The sequence below is a fragment of the Ruditapes philippinarum genome, unplaced genomic scaffold, assembly GCF_026571515.1.
Source record: "Ruditapes philippinarum isolate M1 unplaced genomic scaffold, ASM2657151v2 ctg3382_1_1_1_1, whole genome shotgun sequence".
NCBI classification, from domain to species: Eukaryota; Metazoa; Mollusca; class Bivalvia; order Venerida; family Veneridae; genus Ruditapes; species Ruditapes philippinarum.
The window spans coordinates 41,660-59,961 of NW_026860138.1; the positions used below are offsets into that span (position 1 = coordinate 41,660).

The 18,302-nt window shown below is 33.1% G+C and overlaps 1 protein-coding gene across 1 annotated transcript; it reads left to right on the forward strand.

The window, feature by feature from the left end:
- Window positions 1–2,825: 2,825 nt before the first annotated feature.
- LOC132759003 (uncharacterized) lies at window positions 2,826–18,302 on the forward strand. The gene is made up of 11 exons (XM_060750727.1): window positions 2,826–3,143; window positions 3,456–3,594; window positions 3,989–4,066; window positions 11,208–11,271; window positions 11,757–11,833; window positions 12,487–12,641; window positions 13,095–14,295; window positions 15,057–15,197; window positions 15,563–15,661; window positions 15,927–16,018; window positions 17,889–18,302. Exons 1-11 carry the CDS (start codon window positions 2,826–2,828, stop codon window positions 18,168–18,170), a joined length of 2,646 nt encoding a protein of 881 aa, XP_060606710.1. The 3' UTR covers window positions 18,171–18,302.

An 18,302-nucleotide genomic window follows, 5' to 3' on the forward strand; every position in this document is an offset into this window, starting at 1 on the left:
GAATAGAAATATTTGAATCTAATCTAGAAAAATGGATAAACATGACTCGGTTTATATTCCGGTACGTCAAACATAATTTTTAAGAAGGTTTTCAACCTTATTTCTTATATATTTTCTGGAAAAGTCCGAGTGGGAGCATTCAGAGAAAAACACTTATCCCGTTTTCAGGCTTAAACCAGGCAATAAATCTATTAAATTTTTTTACAATTATCTCAAGAACTATAGCCATTCTTTGGTGCGCTACATGATTTTTTAATACTCTTACGTTTTCTTATAATAAAATTGTATTTTACCTTCGAATCGACGAAAAAATGGTCCAAGTGGGAGCATTCAGCAGGTGCGCGATGACGTAGTATCCTACCATTGAGAGCAATAGCCACTGGATGTGGTAATTATAATTCTTTTTAATTTTGATTTGCTTTAGTCATTTTTAAGAGATTGTTTGAATGCGATATTTACTACATATTAATATGTCTTTTGCGAATAAAACATCGTACTTTTTTCTTTAAAGTGATCATTGTCATAATAAACTTGCATGTAAAATTTATTAAAACATGTAAATGGAAACAACATTTCCTAAGTAATCGACATGTTTCATCTTATATTGATGTTATCTAAATTATAGTAAAAAGTATATTGCATGAGTGTAAGTACAGTTATTGTAAAAATCGTGATTTAGGTATGGTTTAGTGTCAATCACTAGCCGTCAATGTGTTTATGACATATATATTCAGACTTTGCGACATACTGCACGTTCATGCATATATTTTGGCGTGGCGTTATTGCGTTACACACATCTGGCATAAAAAGTGCAAAACAATTGTGTTTAACTTGATCTTTTATTATCCAATGATCTAAAATTCTTTAAAATTAGTCACAAATATGTGCAAAATAATAGTAATAAGCTAATGAATAAAGTATTTCTGAAAGATGTAACACGAAACGATGGGCAAATACCAGTTCTATTCGATTTATTGCTTTCATAGAAGTTATTTTTAAACAGGAATGTAACATTATAGGTACAAAGCACGTGTTGCTCTTATGTTAGATTGTGCCGTGCAGATTATCTGACTACTCGAGGAAAATGGATTCATTTAGGGCATGTTTATTCCTATATTGGGAGGTTGGACTTTCACATTATATTATCTTGTAGATAACATTGTAGAAAAGGGTACGACTGGTGGGGTAATTTAGTTAAAACCATATTTAAATTATAATTAGATTGAAGGGAATTTTCTTTGTTGTTTGATTTCGGGTTTTACGTCACATCGACACAGTAAAGATCATATCACGAAATTCCAGCTTTACTGGTGGAGGAAAACCTCAGGTGCCCTTCCGTGTATTATTTCTGTCAAGAACGAGCAGAACCACCGACGTTCCGTAAGCTTGCTTGATTGCTTCCTCACATGAACGAATCCAAAGTCCCTGTCGAGATTCAACTCACAGCGGTAGGTTCAAGCGACCTTAAACAATTGGCACAGAGGCCCAAATGTTTCTTTGAGTTGCTATGGTTTTTCATCCGTACGAAATCTGCAACAGTTACTGTATCATTATTGTTATCATTAGTGAGGGCACCGATATTGTCAATGTGTTGACGAACAACAATATTTGTATTATTTTTCAGATATTTCTTATGTTTGATAATACATCTTTTTTAATAAAGATATTCAATACTACTAGTCTGTTCAGTGTTTCTACACCTGACACACTTCTTTTAGTAACTCACAATAAACGCAGCGATATAGCATATTAAATAACCAATTGAAACATCGATACATAGTTACTTAAAACACTATGCATTTAAGGCGCATATTTTACTGATTTTAATTCGGCATTGTTGAGTACAAAACTCAGAAAACAAAGTGATCCCTCGGAAGCATTAATCATAACAAAATCACCAGAGAATTGCAGACTCGGGTTTGAGTCTTTACATATAGGGATAATGTTAAGTGCAACATCTCTCACGACCCCTAGCGCCGGCTTGATCGGTACTCAATTCTCAACACTATCATACAGAATGTTATTTGTTGAGTACGTAGCTGTCAAACATTTATTGGATCAGGCGCGCTAGCCGAGTCCTATATTTGTTTTCAGCTGTGTACGAATCCGATAGAAACAGTTTTGTTCTCAAATATGTTTAAAGGACTCTTTACTTCACACTTACTGTTTTTTTTAACTTTAACAGAATTTTGTTACTTTAAATGCAAAATGGATTTTTTACGGACGCATGTAGACAGAAGGAATAAACTTGACCCAAATTCACCAGATGTATATGGAGATATCAAGTTTTACAGCGAAATTGTTGAACTCTTTATGGATTGGATGATTGAGCGAATTCGAAAAAGCGGCTTTGGGAACATATGGAAATCACTTGTTGTTTTTCAGAAAATGACACGGTGTATGTTGGACGAGCTTATAGGGCAATGTTCTTTGCTCAAGGAAATTACCCCGACCTTTACTTATACGATAACTACTTCCGGCGGATATTTCGTTTCAACTTCAACTACAAAAGTGCAACATTTCTATCCGACCTTGTTGATCCATTATTTGAAGCAAAAACAGACCAAAGACGTTAAACAATTGCAAAACGTAGCCTTTGTACAGAAATCAAGAACAGCAACTTCTCAGGAAAATATATCAGCAAGGAAAAGGCAGAGTTCCATTTTGACAATTCAACGTCAAGGGTGGATTATTTATATGTATTACAAGAAGAGGTTGCTCTGCGCGTTATTCGGCGTATACATTCGACAGTCGACGGATACACTGAAAACATCATAATATACAGCGTCACAGCTTCGATGGTGATAATAGTATGCCCATTTATCATGGCCTTTGCAGAGCAATTGACGAGTAACATGCAGGAGTACTCGAAGGTCCTCGTGAAGGTGTTTGATGAACTCAACAAAGTACGTTCTAAAACAGATTCTCTTCTTTATCAGATGTTACCTCGACCGATTGCAGATAGGTTAAAACGGAAGAGTGCCGTAGAATCTGAATTCTTCAAATCCGCCACGGTAATCTTTACCAGCGTGGTAGATTTTGTTCAGATGAGTATTGAATATTCTCCAATGGAGCTGATCGACCTCCTGAATATTCTTTATTCCTCTATTGATGACAAAATTGACATGTATGACGTGTACAAGGTATAGACAATAAATGACACATGGTTGTATCAGGTATGCTGCTTCTCTTGTATAACTAGATTCTCGTGACATGAATTTGATAAATTGGATTTCAAAATAAGTGATTTAAAGTCGATTAAGTCCGACATCTTCCGTTAATATTTTAAACATTAAATTGTGTCACATTTATATTGTTTTGGTTATTAATGGTCAAAGTAAATGGCGAGACATGTCAAAGTTATTTCAGGTGTATCCAAGTGACCTTCCTCATTATTTGCGATACCTTGTCTAATGTGTCTTATAAATGAGAGTTATACTTCTTTTTAATAAGAGGTGTCTACTTCAAATGGTAACAGACACACTTCAGGTATTGCCTACTTGCCCTTGGATATAGTGTCGTCAGTGAAGTATAAGACACTTATATCTGTGAACACCAAACATCCACTGCATTTATTGATGGGTATATGTACAGGTAGGTCATGGTTTTCTTAAAGAAGTTACATTCATAATTTCTAGGCATATTATGTTATTACTTTCACTATTATTACTCGTTACCTTGGAAAATAGAAACTTCATAATGATCCAAAGTTCTTATTTGAACAGCCATTATAGACCAAAATATTCTAACTTAGCATGGGTACATTAGACGTTATTGATAGTGTAACTAATTTTTCTTTGGAGTAAAACATACCCTATATATTCATTAAGATTGAAATGCAGAATGTGCAGATGATATTCAAAGTATTTGCTTTTCAATTTGCTCTTGACATACGACTGTACACTCTTTTACTATGGCATGTTCTCAATACACGTTTTTGTATTATTCTATGCTAGAAACAGTTGACATTGCTCAGACTATACTCTAGGTTCAGTGTCGGCTGGTGAAGTTGGAAATGTGATGCTAAGATACTGTTTGTTCGGAGACACGGTGAATACTGTGTCAAGTATGAAGTCTCACCGACATCGTAAGGATTATGTTTCGTTCCTCAGCAATACTTGTTTAGGGAAAGTTTTCGTAAAATCTTAACTTATTCAGTTGATTCTTTACATTGAAAGAAATATACCCATCGAGATAGGAAGCAACATACATTTGTATCTCACAATACTTGTTAAATAGATAAATTCTAAATGATGCACTGTTGATATGTAATTCTTCACCTTTTATAGACCGAGATATCGACTCATTAGCTCTTACAAATTATATATCATATAATAAATTGATTTTATACATGCAGTTCATGAATGTTTAATCTTTCCCCAATGAGACTGTCTAAAAACTGGAAAATTTCTAGCCGTATATTTCGCATGGACTGTCTGCAATAGCGTTTATTTTAAACTATCTAACATCACATCTATCTGAATGAACATTACGTGCCTCTGAAAATTAAGTCGGCGACTAGAGTTGTTTAAGTATCTTATGAAAAGAATAAAACATCGCATTTGTTTTTCGTACTGGCCTCTACTAACTATTACGTACATTCATGTAACGTTCTGGTGTTTGATACCCTATATATTACGGAAATTATGAATTATTTTCAGCGGACAAAATCAACATCAGCGATTCAACTTTCAGGTATCTCAGCAAGACAGGATCGTTTACTTTGTTACCTAGGGGTAAAGTTGTTGTCAAAGTGAGTTTGAGATCAGTTTTATTGTTTATAGTTCATTGTTTGTAATGTTTATTTAAATGATAGAGTGTGTGCCTGTTGCGACCCTTTTTCGTATTTCGTTGTCAGTAATTGAAATTTGTAACACTAGTAAAAGGCCCATGATGCTATAGCAATATTTTAACACAAGCATTTTAGCTCTTGCTCAGGGTGAGCTTTTAGGATCGACGAATGTCCGTCGGCCGTCCGTCCGTCGTACGTCGTACGTCGTACGTCCACAATTGCTTGTGAACACTGTAGCGGTCGCATTAGCCTTGGTTCCAGTCTGTCGATTTTTTATGTGCTTCTGTTCGGCAAATTGACAGCCTGGGGAAATACAATTTTCGATCGAAGCGCCATCTAGTATACACCCCGAAAATTACGGGTGTTATTAAAGAACGATAACTCATGCAACAACAAACTAGTTTCTAAAAATAGAAACGGAATTTCCACGAAGTGACCCGGAGCTCAGCGAACAGTTACGGAGCCTCGCTTTCAAAACACCATTTCCAATTAAAAACTAACACTCGTTGACAAAGTTTATTGCATGATAAGTGAATTTGATCAACAGGTGTGATTAGTTAAAGTAGAAAAGTGTGTGAGCATCAGACAATTGTGCTGGACTCAATTTATAATGGTAAATGGCGTCAAATTCTCAACATTTATCATCTTCGCCTGATTTCGATTTAGTCATGTTATTTGTTGGTCACGTGCTAATTGGTCTATTTATAGGATTATCATTAGTCGATAATTACATGGGAAACCCCGCAGGTTTCCCCAGGCGTTGATACTATCAAAACCAGAGATGTTGTGTTATCTATGACGATCGAATATGAAATAGCGCGTAAGTTATGAATAAGCAAAAATATCAACGCCTGAATGTTGCTTGTCTAGGTGATAGCTCGGATGAGTTTGGACATTGGTCATCTTGGATGAAAAAGTAGGTCACATGAGCAAAAATTGAAAAACCTTGTTAACACTCTAGCGGTCACATTTTTGCATTAATCATCATCAAACTTGATCAAGATGCTTGTCTAGGTGATAGCTCGGATGAGTTCGAACATTGTTGTGGTCACATTTTTGACTCACCTGTCATGACACTTGGTCAGAATGCTTGTCTAGGTAATTGTTTGGATGAGTTTGATTAGTCAGGTGAGCGATCTAGGGCCATCATGGCCCTCTTGGTATTGTTTGTATCCTATTATAGTTTCTGAAATAATACTCATTGCCCAATTACCTGAAACATCTTCATGCGTGGTAAACGATAGAACTACCTCTTTCGGGGTATACGATAAATCGCTCTAATGCTGCTTCCAAGCTACTGCATGTCGCTAAAATTAGGTGTCAACAAAGGAAAAGGGTGGTCTTTTTTATATATTTTGTGAACTCTACACTTTATGTCGAAATCCGAAGAATGCTATACCATTTAGATTTGATAGCAGTGTCCAGAAAAAAGTCGTATACCAGGCGTGAACTTATTATTCTGATATGTATTGTGCCAATAAGTAATGTTATAGTGATTTAGTGTTTTGTATAAAATACTACTTTGCTACTTTAATAACAAATAATTTCACACTCAGTGCTTCTTTCTTCGGGTTTTGAGCTTTAAGTAACATGTTTTGAAACCTTTCTTAAAACATTATAGAGCTCATGGTTGCCCTTTCAAAGAAGGATAAAAAATCTATTCCTTTCTGGGAATTCTGACGAATGTATAATAACTAGAAGCAGGAATATGACGTCATAAGCTATATTACATACAACAAAGTGAACAATACAATACACGAAGAGCCAAAAGACGCTATTTCATTTTGTAGGTGGTAGCCGAGAATATAAAAAGGAATTGTTTTGAAATGCTTTTAAAAGGGAAAAACATCGAGCATATGTAAAATTAATCTTCCTTAAAGTAATAAAAGATAAACAACAAAAAATGTTGTAAAGGGACAGAACTGTTGTAGGGAAAGAACTAGTATCAAATAAATACTTCATGCACTTACAGGGCAAAGGAGAGATGAATACATACTGGCTAATTGATTCTACTCGTAGAAGACAAGAATCTACAGTCGATCAAAATATTCCAGGTGGAGTAGAGTTCTTACCTGAAACTAATTAAACAGAATTGGGAGGCAAGGCTCAGAGTACCAGCTGCGACCCACGGTTTGATAGGAGGATGAAAAAGAACTCGTCATCAACTGTAATTCTATTTTCAATGAAAAAAGTGTCCGTGTCGTCAACAAAGAAAAGTATCACTTCTGATTTAGGTGGAGAATGGAACCAGTTCTAAGTAGCTCAATCTAACCAAATAATTGAGCAATCTTTTCTGTTATGATAAATATAAACGACAAGTATTGTGTATATACAAGTAGTTACAAACTTTCGTATCTGACTATTTATTTATTTAATTATTCATATCAAAGGGCTATTGCTTTCATATAATTATTATGTTGGATATCTTGGTACCTGTCATTAAATGCCTGAATAAAATAGTAAAAAAGAACTATTTATGTGAAATGTTTGATTTTTCGAATCAATTTGAAATTACATTTAGTCAAAAGAATATCATAACATGTGTAATTTGCAATAGACAATTGATTAAAAAAATGTTTAAATCACGCGGAAGCAATTTGTTTTGGTTTTCTATTGTGACTACGTGACTTATCAATTGTTTGCCACATGAGTGTTCTTTTCAGTATGTTGTCAATGTAATTTCCTGCCTAGTGATTTGTCATACTTTTTCTGATTCTTACTCCTGGAGGTTTGAACATTTTGATAATATTCTAAGAAAGACAAACATGCATGATTAAAATTACAATCAAACCAAAGTAATCGCTAATGAACATCAGCATTTTATATCATCTAAAATACGAAGGTAGTACCAAATTTGTGACTTTAAAGTGTTTTTTTTTTATATTAACGGTTTCCTGATATAACAATGTAAGTTTGAAGCATAATCGGCATAACCCGATTTTTAAATTTCATACGTTTGCTCTCACTGAAGAAGGGAAAATATTCATTGTGAGGAAACATAAATTAACATTTTTTCCCGATCCCAAAACCACTCCCTGCCCCCCCCCCTCCCCTCAAAAAAATGACACAGCAGCTTTTACTTCTCTATTTGTTTCAAATGCCCAAATCAAAAAGTCCTTTTGTCAACACAACAGTTCAATCGAACATCAACAGATACAAAACAGAACATCACTTTATTTCAGACTTATACAAAATAGATCATCTTACACAACTTTGAATAATTTAAGATTGTTCAAACAAAGACAAATCATATCAAAATGCTTAAGAAGCAAGATGTCTTTGTTATTTCCTAAAGTATACACTTTATCCAGTCATAATGTATTCTATGTTATTTTACACAGAGGATTAACCGTGAATTAAACGGTTATTGAAAGAAACCATTTTTTTTTCTAAATTTGACATGAAAAAAAATGCATGTAATATTACTATATTATCATGTAAGTCCCTTTTGTTATCATTTGTATATTTGTTACAATTATAATAATTTAAAAAAAACAGACTTTAGTATTTTTATCATCTTATGTTACTGAACAGAACACAGTACAGTCATGTCACATAACATTTACAACTTTTGTAAGTCTTGTTTGTATTCAATGGAATCATTTCCTAACCAGGTTGGAGTCAGTGAAAGCATTTTGTTATATTAAATATCTTTCCCCTCTTTTCTATGCTTCATGATGGTCCATCCGTCCGTACGGGAACAAAATGTCTAGTACGGACCCTAGGACATTTCACCACTCACCAGTCATGCGCTTGGAGATTTAATATCGAAGCGCAAAATGTTGATAATTAACCTCCATGTATTCACAAATTCGAAACTAAGGTAAACTCCGTTTTCCGTTATTTTCTGTACATAGCTCTTGGGAATTCACCTAAAGTGTAATAGCGCACTCGATGGGTTTTTTTCGGGCTTTTTAAATTAAATTGAAATAAAACAGTTACTTCTTTATATGAAAATAATTACAAATCATTGCATGATAATTCAATACAAAAATAAAGTAAATACACAAGTTTACACAGAAAATAACCTGATTTATTATGGAAGATTCCACTACATCTATTTTAATTTATTGATTTTCATAATAGACAATTCATTTTTTTTTGAAAAATTTTCAATTTATATTAAAGGAATATTGATAATTTTCAAAAAAGATCATTTTTTTACATTAAACGGTAAAGTAATGAAAAAAATATAAATATCATGTAACTGTGTAATGTACCTCATTTGGTGTAATGCCCCAGAGCTAAATCCGTAACGTACCGGAAAATCGGTGTTTAGCTAGGTTTTCGAAAAGGTCAATTACCAATATTACCAATGAAATGTCATTTTATATACTAAATTTATAATTATTTCAAAACAGCCAATATATCAACATGCTATTATTAAACATTTAGTTCAATAAATATTAATTAAGAATGTTATCAAAAGCAAAACTATTACATACTTATGCCTGAAAACTTCTTTATATTCACAAATTCAATCACTAATAGTATACTTGATATGCTGTGTGTAAATGTAATTCAAAATGTAACAAATAATAATTTCATGTGCAACTAAAAAAGGAATATAACAAATTTATAACAAAAGTGTCAAAAATTAGAACACGTAAAGCTATTTTCTACAGCAGAACTGCTTCCCGTTTTCATTCATTAATATGACACGCCGCGAATCACCGAAGGGGAGGGGGGGGGGTCAAAATTATAACGAAAGGAGTTCTGAATCCGAATTTATTTTAAGCTGTAAATCGAAGGGATAAATTGATAAAATCCGGGCCCTTGGACAAAAGATTAGTAAACACAAATAGGTCTGCGCCTGTGGGCGCGGATCAATAAACTTTTGAAAAATCATATAAGTCGTCAATATCAAGTTTTATTGCTGTTGGCTGAGTTAAGAGTATTGTTCTTTTATTCTATTCCAAAACTTGATGAGGTTTGATCTTTTTATACTTATTTTTGCATTAACAACCCTTGTTTATAGAATTTATTAGATTAGTTTTTAACAAAAACATTCTTTGTTTTATTATATTCTTTTCTTGCAGTTAAACAGCTAACAAAAAATACGTTCTTATATAATAAAAATAGCATACCAACTTAAGTCATCGGATCAATAAGTGTATACACTTTAAGCAAAGCAAAATATATAACTGTTGAAAAACACGAAAAACCATTTTTTTATTGCCAATAAAGTAGATCTAAAATATATAAATAAATTAATTAATAAATATATAAATAAATAAATCAATCAATCAATAAACAGATCAATGAATGAATGAATGAATAAATTAATTGATAAATAAACAACACAAAATTTTAAATAAACAAACAAACAAAAACACAAAAAAACAATACTTTGTTATATCGATATTTTAATTAATAGGTTGTGAAGGAAATCATTTAAATATATCCACGTTAATTAGTTGCTAACGTGAAACAATTTCATCGTTTTTTACAACTAAATGGTCAATTACAGTTAATTAAGTGTAAAATTGGAGACAATTTTCGACCAAAATAAAAGCAGCAGGTGTACGCCAAGAACGTGTTAATTGTGTATGTAAGTGCACTTCTTCATAATGTATATCATATCCGTGGTAACAAAGTGAATCTGAATGCTATTTGGTTAAAACATTTACTGAATAAGTTTGGATTACATTTCATATATAACATATACTTGAATGTGTTTAAATGAACATGAGTGTGAAAGGAAAGTAAGTTATTTAATATGATTTTAGAATAATACCTACTGTCAAAATGGTCGTACATACTGGAAATACTTTTTCTGTTCATTTATTCATGAAATTTATTAAATGAACAGGTAGAAAATTAGTCAGAGTAGTTTTTACAATTAAAAAAGTCCCCAATCTTTCTTAATATTTTTCCCAACTAAAATTTACTATCATCTTACAAAGTGTAAGAAAATTCTGTTCAATGGGTTTATTTTTTCTTCTTTTTTGTCTCTATAAAAAGTAAGGATTTTGGATGAGTGTAAGTTTAATACTGAATTTATTGAACGAGTTGAATAGAATTATAAAATGCGAGCCCTGGCGAGCATAAAATTATTTTATTCAACGAGTTCAATAAATTCAGAAATTATAATTGTAGAATCTAATTTGGAAGGATACATCCATAACTCGACAAATTGTGTTTTGCTTTTGGGTTGTGTGTTACTTCACAGGCATCAGAGCTTCAATTTGCTATTAGTTAATTAGTTTTCATGTTTGATTTATAGAAAGAGACTAAGAGCGAAAATGTAGTTTTTGATTATTTTACTGCTTTGTATCAACAAACTGGAGCACACATATTTATATCACCATAAAAAATAATAATACAATGATAATAATAATAATTAATTATATTATTATTATTATTATTATTATTATTTATTATTATTATTATTATTATTATTATTAACTGTTAGCAACTTGGAATTCTGATGCTAGTGTGCTACTTTTAGTAATAGGATTGGAAGTGGCCTGGGAGAGGTGTGGAGATATTTGTATAGTTAGCATGACAATAAATTAATGAAATGTCCAATAGAAATATCGTACAGCTGTTTGCAAAGTAGCCAGATTTTTACTTTAGGCAGATTAGAAAAACTTATAATAGTACTATAAGGAAACCAGCCTGATTAATTATGATCAAAATCTCGCATTTAGTGGAGATAGTGTCCATACAATCACATATTATCTCAACTGTGAGTATAATTATTTGGATTAGTCTTAAACATATATAATTCCTTTGAATCATCTAATTAATAAACAAGCTTTTTTAACCATTCAAGAACTTAAAAAGCGCCAAAGCACTGTTTTCCGCCATATCCCCATTATAAACAATAATTTGTCATTTTGAGTTTTTTTTATAAAGCTTTGCTTGAAGTCATAATATGTTTTACTCTAAAATTTGATTTTAAAAATGAGTATTTCTTAAAGAGCGTTTAATTTGAATACGTTTGATGTTATATTTGTAGTACAACATCTAAGCGGGATAGTTCACTGTCACATCTAAGTTTGACTGGTAATGACGGAGCAACGGCTATCGGATGTGGTAATTATCATTTTCGTTTTTAATTGTTTTGCTGTTTTTTTTTCTTTTTTAGTGAAGATATTCTAAATTCAAAATTGGATATTTATAGAATTATGGCTTAGTGTAAATAACCCGAATAAACAGATAATCCTTTTTCAATATGAAGCCAATTATCATGACAAAGTCGTGCAAAACTTAAACTATAACTAAAAAAGAAAACAACGTTTCCTATGTTACTAACACGATTCGTCCAATATTCGTGTTATGAAACTCATACTTACAGAATTTTACATGTACGTACAGTCATTAATATGAATGTAATTTCTATGACATTGTTGTATTTAAGCGGGTCGCCTAACGAAAGAACGAATACTTTGTCGTATTGTCAGTATGCGGGGCGCGACAGGTAAACTCTTTGTTGTGTTTTCGCTAGGCGCCCCGCAGAACGTAAATATGGCATGGTACAAATCAGCTTCTCGTTATGGATTTAAGCCAAACAATAAACTTAAATTACGCGCGAATGTGCTATAAAGTTTTATTGTCTCTCTATGTTTTTTTTAACTGAGGTTCATCATTAACAAGTATGCAATTATAATAATAAGGCATGAGTTGTTCTTGTGTTATATAGTAAAATTAATTCCTAATAATTCAAAGCACTGTGATCGTATTTCCAGGAAGATTGTTCCGGGCAGATTATCTGAGCACTCGAGGAAAATGGATTCATTTAGGGAAACTCCTGACAGCAGCGTTTATCCCTATACTGGGAGGTTGGACCTTCACATTGTACTCACTTGCAGATAACATTGTGGAAAAAGATACAACTGTTGAGGTAAATTAGTTTAAAACGATATTAACAATAGTAAATTTAGCAAAATTTGGCAACATTTGAATATCTTAGTAGTCTCAGAGATCCACGAAAGCTTTCTTTTTAGTATTATGTTTTTGTAAGTACCGATATGCTTTATGCTCTGTCTGCAAATGGACACAATCTTCACACCGACATACTTTGAGAAAAATATAGCAAGAGAGAGAGAGAGAGAGAGAGAGAGAGAGAGAGAGAGAGAGAGAGAGAGAGAGAGAGAGAGAGAGAGAGAGAGAGAGAGAGAGAGAGAGAGAGAGAGAGAGAACGAGAGAGAGAGAGAGAGAGAGAGAGAGAGAGAGCCTTGTTTTTTGTGTTTAGTAAATATACAAATTTGTTAATGTATTTCTATGAAGCCTTTGATTATTTTCATAGACCACATTAAAATGCATAACATACGAACTCATGTCTTCTAAATGCTAGGCTCAAACATTGATGTTGAGGGCGGTCAGTTTAGGAAGACTAATATACACGATCCAGAAAGAACGGGATATGAGCATCTTATACATAAGTAAAATAGGACCAAGCACCAAGGCGTTCTTGATTGACGAATACGACAAGACTGACAGAGCGTTTGCTGACATGTGGAGCTGGCCTTTAGAATTCACAGTCCATGAAAAGAAATATTTTAGATCCAAACAAATGCTTATAAACCATATAAATAGCCAAAGGAATAAACTTGACCCAAATTCACCAGATGTATATGGAGAGATCAAGTTTTACAGCGAAATTGTTGAATTCTTTATGGATTGGATGATTGAGCGAATTCGAGAAAGCGGCTTTGGGAACATATGGAAATCACTTGTTGTTTTTCAGAAAATTACACGGTGTATGTTGGACACAGGGGCAGAAAGAGCATATGGGGCAATGTTCTTTGCTCAAGGAAATTTTCCTGACCTTGACCTATACGATAACTACTTCCGGCGGATATTTCGTTTCAACTACAACTACAAAAGTGCAACATTTCTGTCCGACCTTGTTGACCCATTATTTGACGCAAAAACAGACCAAAGAAGTTATACAATTGCAATACGAAGCCTACGTACAGAAATTAAGAACAGCAACTTCTCAGGACATTATGTCAGCAAAGAAAAGGCAGAGTTCTATTTCGACAATTCAACGTTTAGGGTGGATTATTTATACATATTACAAGAAGCGGTTGCTATGCGCGTAATTCGGCGTATAAATTCGACAGTCGACGGATACACTGAAAACATCGTCATATATAGCGTCACAGCTTCGTTGGTGATTATAGCATGCCCATTTATCATGTCCTTCTCGGAGCAATTGACAAGCAACATGCAGGAGTACTCGAAAATCCTGGTAAAGGCGTCTGATGAACTCAATAAAGAACGTTCTAAAACAGATTCCCTTCTTTATCAGATGTTACCTCGACCGATTGCAGATAGGTTAAAACGGAAGAGTGCTGTAGAATCTGAATTCTTCAAATCTGCCACGGTTATGTTCACCAGCGTGGTCGATTTTATTCAGCTGAGTATTGAATATTCTCCAATGGAGCTGATCGACCTACTGAATATTCTTTATTCCTCTATTGATGACAAAATTGAGATGTATGACGTGTACAAGGTGGAGACAATAAATGACACGTACATGGTTGTATCAGGTATGCTTTTTCTGAACTTCAAGATCCGCATTACTTGGTTATTGTAAATCGGACATACGAATAATTATGCCAAGCCGATTAAGTTCGACCCTTTTCGAAAATATTTAGACATTTGATTGTACAATGTTTTTTTTTTTCTATTTTGTTTGCTTTGAATGGAATATGCATACCGAAAAATATCAAACTTTCACTTGAAGTTCGTTTCTATTGTAACTATGTGTCAAACATCAGTCATTCCCGTTTTTATCGCGCAAAGTTTTTATGTAACTCCCAACATGACAAAAAACTTTAAATATGAGCTGTGTCCGCGCCTCGCAGTCTGATCAGGATCCATGCTATTTGGTATCACTTTCTGTTTTTGTTATATAGTTTGAAAGCGAACAGCATAGATCCGGTCAGGCTGCGCTGAAGCGCAGGCTGGTCTGGATCCATGCTGGTCGCAAACGCACTATGTATGTTTTGTCGTGACGCGGCTCATATATTGCTATGCTTAACATCATAACGTATGCAAGGGTATTATGAAAAAATTATTGTTCAATATCTTTTCCTCCTGGCACCTAAGCACCGGCTTAAGCGAGTATTAAATTTTTAACACAAATATTAGTATTTGTGACCAAAAAAGAAAAGAAGAAGAAGAAGAAGAAAATTCAATGCATACAAACTGTTGAACATTTTAATAATGTATAAATCTGTATAAAAATAATAGTGTATTATTTGATATATCCAGTCGACTCAAATGAGTTATATTTTTATCCAAATAGGAGTGCCTACGCCAAACGGTAGCAGACACGCTTCCGAAATCACCTACCTTGCATTGGATATAGTGACATCAGTGAAATATAAGACACTTGTATCAGTGAGCACAAAGCATCCACTGCATTTATTGATTGGTATAAGTACAGGTAGGCCATGTGCATATTTATAGAAGTTAAACTCAAAAGCTTAGGCATTTAATGACATTAATTTAATTATTTTTCACTCGTTAAGATGGCAACAAAGAAACTATCGAAATTAATATATCATATCCTTAAAATCCATGAACGCAGCATTTCAGTAGGTGCCGATGAGTGTTAAAGTTGTTTTTTTTTATTTTGTGTTTTTAAAATTAAATCATTGTTTTCTTTCGAGCATTCACTTCTTTCTATGGCATATATTTGCTATTAAACTTGCTTTTACTTACCACTGAACAAACGTCTTCGAGAGCAAATTTTCAACGCACTTTTTTATCATTCTATTCAAGAAGAACTTGAATTGGTTTATATTTTAGGTTCAGTGTCAGCTGGTGTAGTTGGAAATGTGATGCTAAGATACTGTTTGTTCGGAGACACCGTGAATACTGCGTCTAGAATGAAGTCTAATGGGCATCGTAAGGGTTGTTTTTCTTTCTTTAGCCATATTGGTTTAAACCATCCATTTTAACGTCGTATAGATCCATCAGGATAAAAACTACGCGTGCATTCGAAAAGTGCGTCAGCAGTATAGCTAGTTAAACTCCTATGACAATGATACAATGTCTAATGTTATTTATTTCTTATTAGCGTCTATCTTTTACGTACATTCATGTAAAATTTGTGTTGTTTCCCTTAATGGTATGATATTTTATTGTATGGAAAATTGTAAATTATTTTCAGCCGACAAAATTCACATCAGTGAATCAACTTTCAGGAACCTCAGCAAGACAGGAGCGTTTACTTTGTTGCCTAGGGGTAAAATTGTCGTCAAAGTGAGTTTGAGATCAATCTTAACACTCAATCTTAATTTTTATATTTCATAGTTTGTAACTTTGTTATAAATATTTTAACGATAAGAGTTGGTGTGATCTCCTTGTCTGTACGAATGCGTGCGTGGACGGAATGGCTTTAATGTCTTTTATTAATCACAATTTAGACATAATATGATCATAGTAAATTATTTTACAGAATTATTTCTTTACTGTGGTACTATAATTACGTGTTGAGATCATTCACGCATCTTTATAATACACAGTCTTTTTACTATCAATGGTTAATCAATAAGTATTGTACTTCTTATTTGTTTAGGTTAACACTAACGATTACATATTATATCAGACAGTTATTATTTAAATCAGTGGCTGCTTTTGTAAATTTCTCAAAATGTGTTAAATTTGTATGGAATTTTCATGCATTTTGGTATGAAAAGGGAAAAATTGACAGAAAATGCTCACTTTAGTCGCTGGTTCAGAGGCGCTTGCAAGGTACTTCTTACCTCTTGTTAGAACTTCGCCATTTCTAGTTGAACTTAAGAGAACTTTTTATTTTTTGCGGAGGGTTTCTAAATCTTAAAAAGCTAAAACTCATTGTCAATTTTAATGCTTCAGAAATATGACTTGTTAATTAGTAGAATGAATATTATATCGTTGTTGAGTTTTTATGTAACTTAGATTAACTATAACACTATAATTAAGAAAATAAATACATAATTGTTGAACCTTTTTACATGTTTCTTTGTACTTGCTGTTGAAAAAAAATCGATCAAAATTATCCGGTAACAACAGGAGATATTTCTGTTCCATGGGTGTTAAATTAGTTTAATCAGATTTAAAAAATAATGTTTATTTGAGACATTTACTTAATTTAATATCTGCTCATGTTCATGCTCATCTAAGACAAACATACTGTTATTTATGTGACTTGCAAGTTAGTTTGAAAGACCAACTTTATTCTAAAAAATACTGCTAACGTATAAACATTTATAGCGACTATCAGGCTAAATATCAGATACTATCTAACTAACTACGTTGCAGTTAAATTTTGTGTCAATATATTAAATAACAGACTCTTACTTTCAAGAACACCAGAAAGAGACTGAAATTGACACAATTTACAATTAAATGTTAGCTGATTAGCTAATGAAAACTATTCGAGTTTCTGTGTCATTAATTGAAATGTCAGATATGTAAAGTTTGTTAAACATTCGGTTACTAGACACACATGCATCGTTTATATATGCGGTTGATATCCCTTGCATTTCATGTTATTCCCTAATATATTAATTGCCTATCACTTAAATCATTTTTAATTTTAATTTTTAATGACTTGATAATTACGGAAGCTTATCAGGGCCTCCACTTATCTTAACGTTTCACGTTATGTCAAATTGTTTCTTCTCGTTTTGACCAAATACATTCCATGAAAACTTTATGGTTAATACGTTATACATAAAACATTCTATGAAGACAGTATGAGTAATACTTAATACGTAGAAGTTTTTAATCATTGCAAAAACACTTTGTTGAATTACGTGAGCTATTTGTCAATGCCAATAACGCCTTTGCGTCCTGCTAAATATTTCAGCAAAGTCGAGAAATCAAAAAGTTTCTACAGGTTTTTGTCGCAAAGACAAAAGCTTCAGGCATATCGAGAAAAATTCAGTTAAAATGCCTAAAAGCTTCTCATTTTTGTCAGAAACTTTTATCAAGAAATGCAAAAACATCTTATGAATGCGAATAAAAAATAAGCCGACTTAGCGCAAAACATCCGACCAACTGCAGACCCTGATATGCTTCCGTATATACTAATAAAAGACAAAAATCTTTTTAAAGAAATGACGATTTATAAAAAAAATTATTACAGGGCAAAGGAGAGATGAATACATACTGGGTTATTGACTCTACTCGAAGAAGACAAGAATCTACAGTCGACCACTATCTTCCCGGTGAAGTAGAGTTCTTACCTGAAATTAGCTCTACAGACTTAGGAGGCAAGGCTCAGAGTACCAGCCAAGACCAAAGGTTTGATCGTAAGATAAAAAAGAACTCGACAACAGTAAATCAATTTGCTATGAAAAAAGTGTCTGTGACGTCAGCAAAGGGAAGTGTCACTTCTGATTTAGGTGGAGAATGGAACCATTTCTAAGAAGCACTGTCTGACCAAAAACATTATGAAATGCATCAGTAGTTAAAAAAAAGTATTGTGTTTTGTATCAAAACTTTAGATGTTGAATTCTGCTTAAGCCGAAGCTAGAGTGCGTGAACTCTAACTTTCACT

What these genes read in the sequence shown, in the direction of transcription:
- LOC132759003 (XM_060750727.1), top strand. Translation starts at nt 2,826, where the DNA reads ATGGCCTTTGCAGAGCAATTGACGAGTAACATGCAGGAGTACTCGAAG. An exon ending in ATTGATGGGTATATGTACAG is followed by an intron (nt 3,595 to 3,988) that starts GTAGGTCATGGT and finishes ACTATACTCTAG; the next exon opens with GTTCAGTGTCGGCTGGTGAA. An exon ending in CACGTACATGGTTGTATCAG is followed by an intron (nt 14,296 to 15,056) that starts GTATGCTTTTTC and finishes TTATCCAAATAG; the next exon opens with GAGTGCCTACGCCAAACGGT.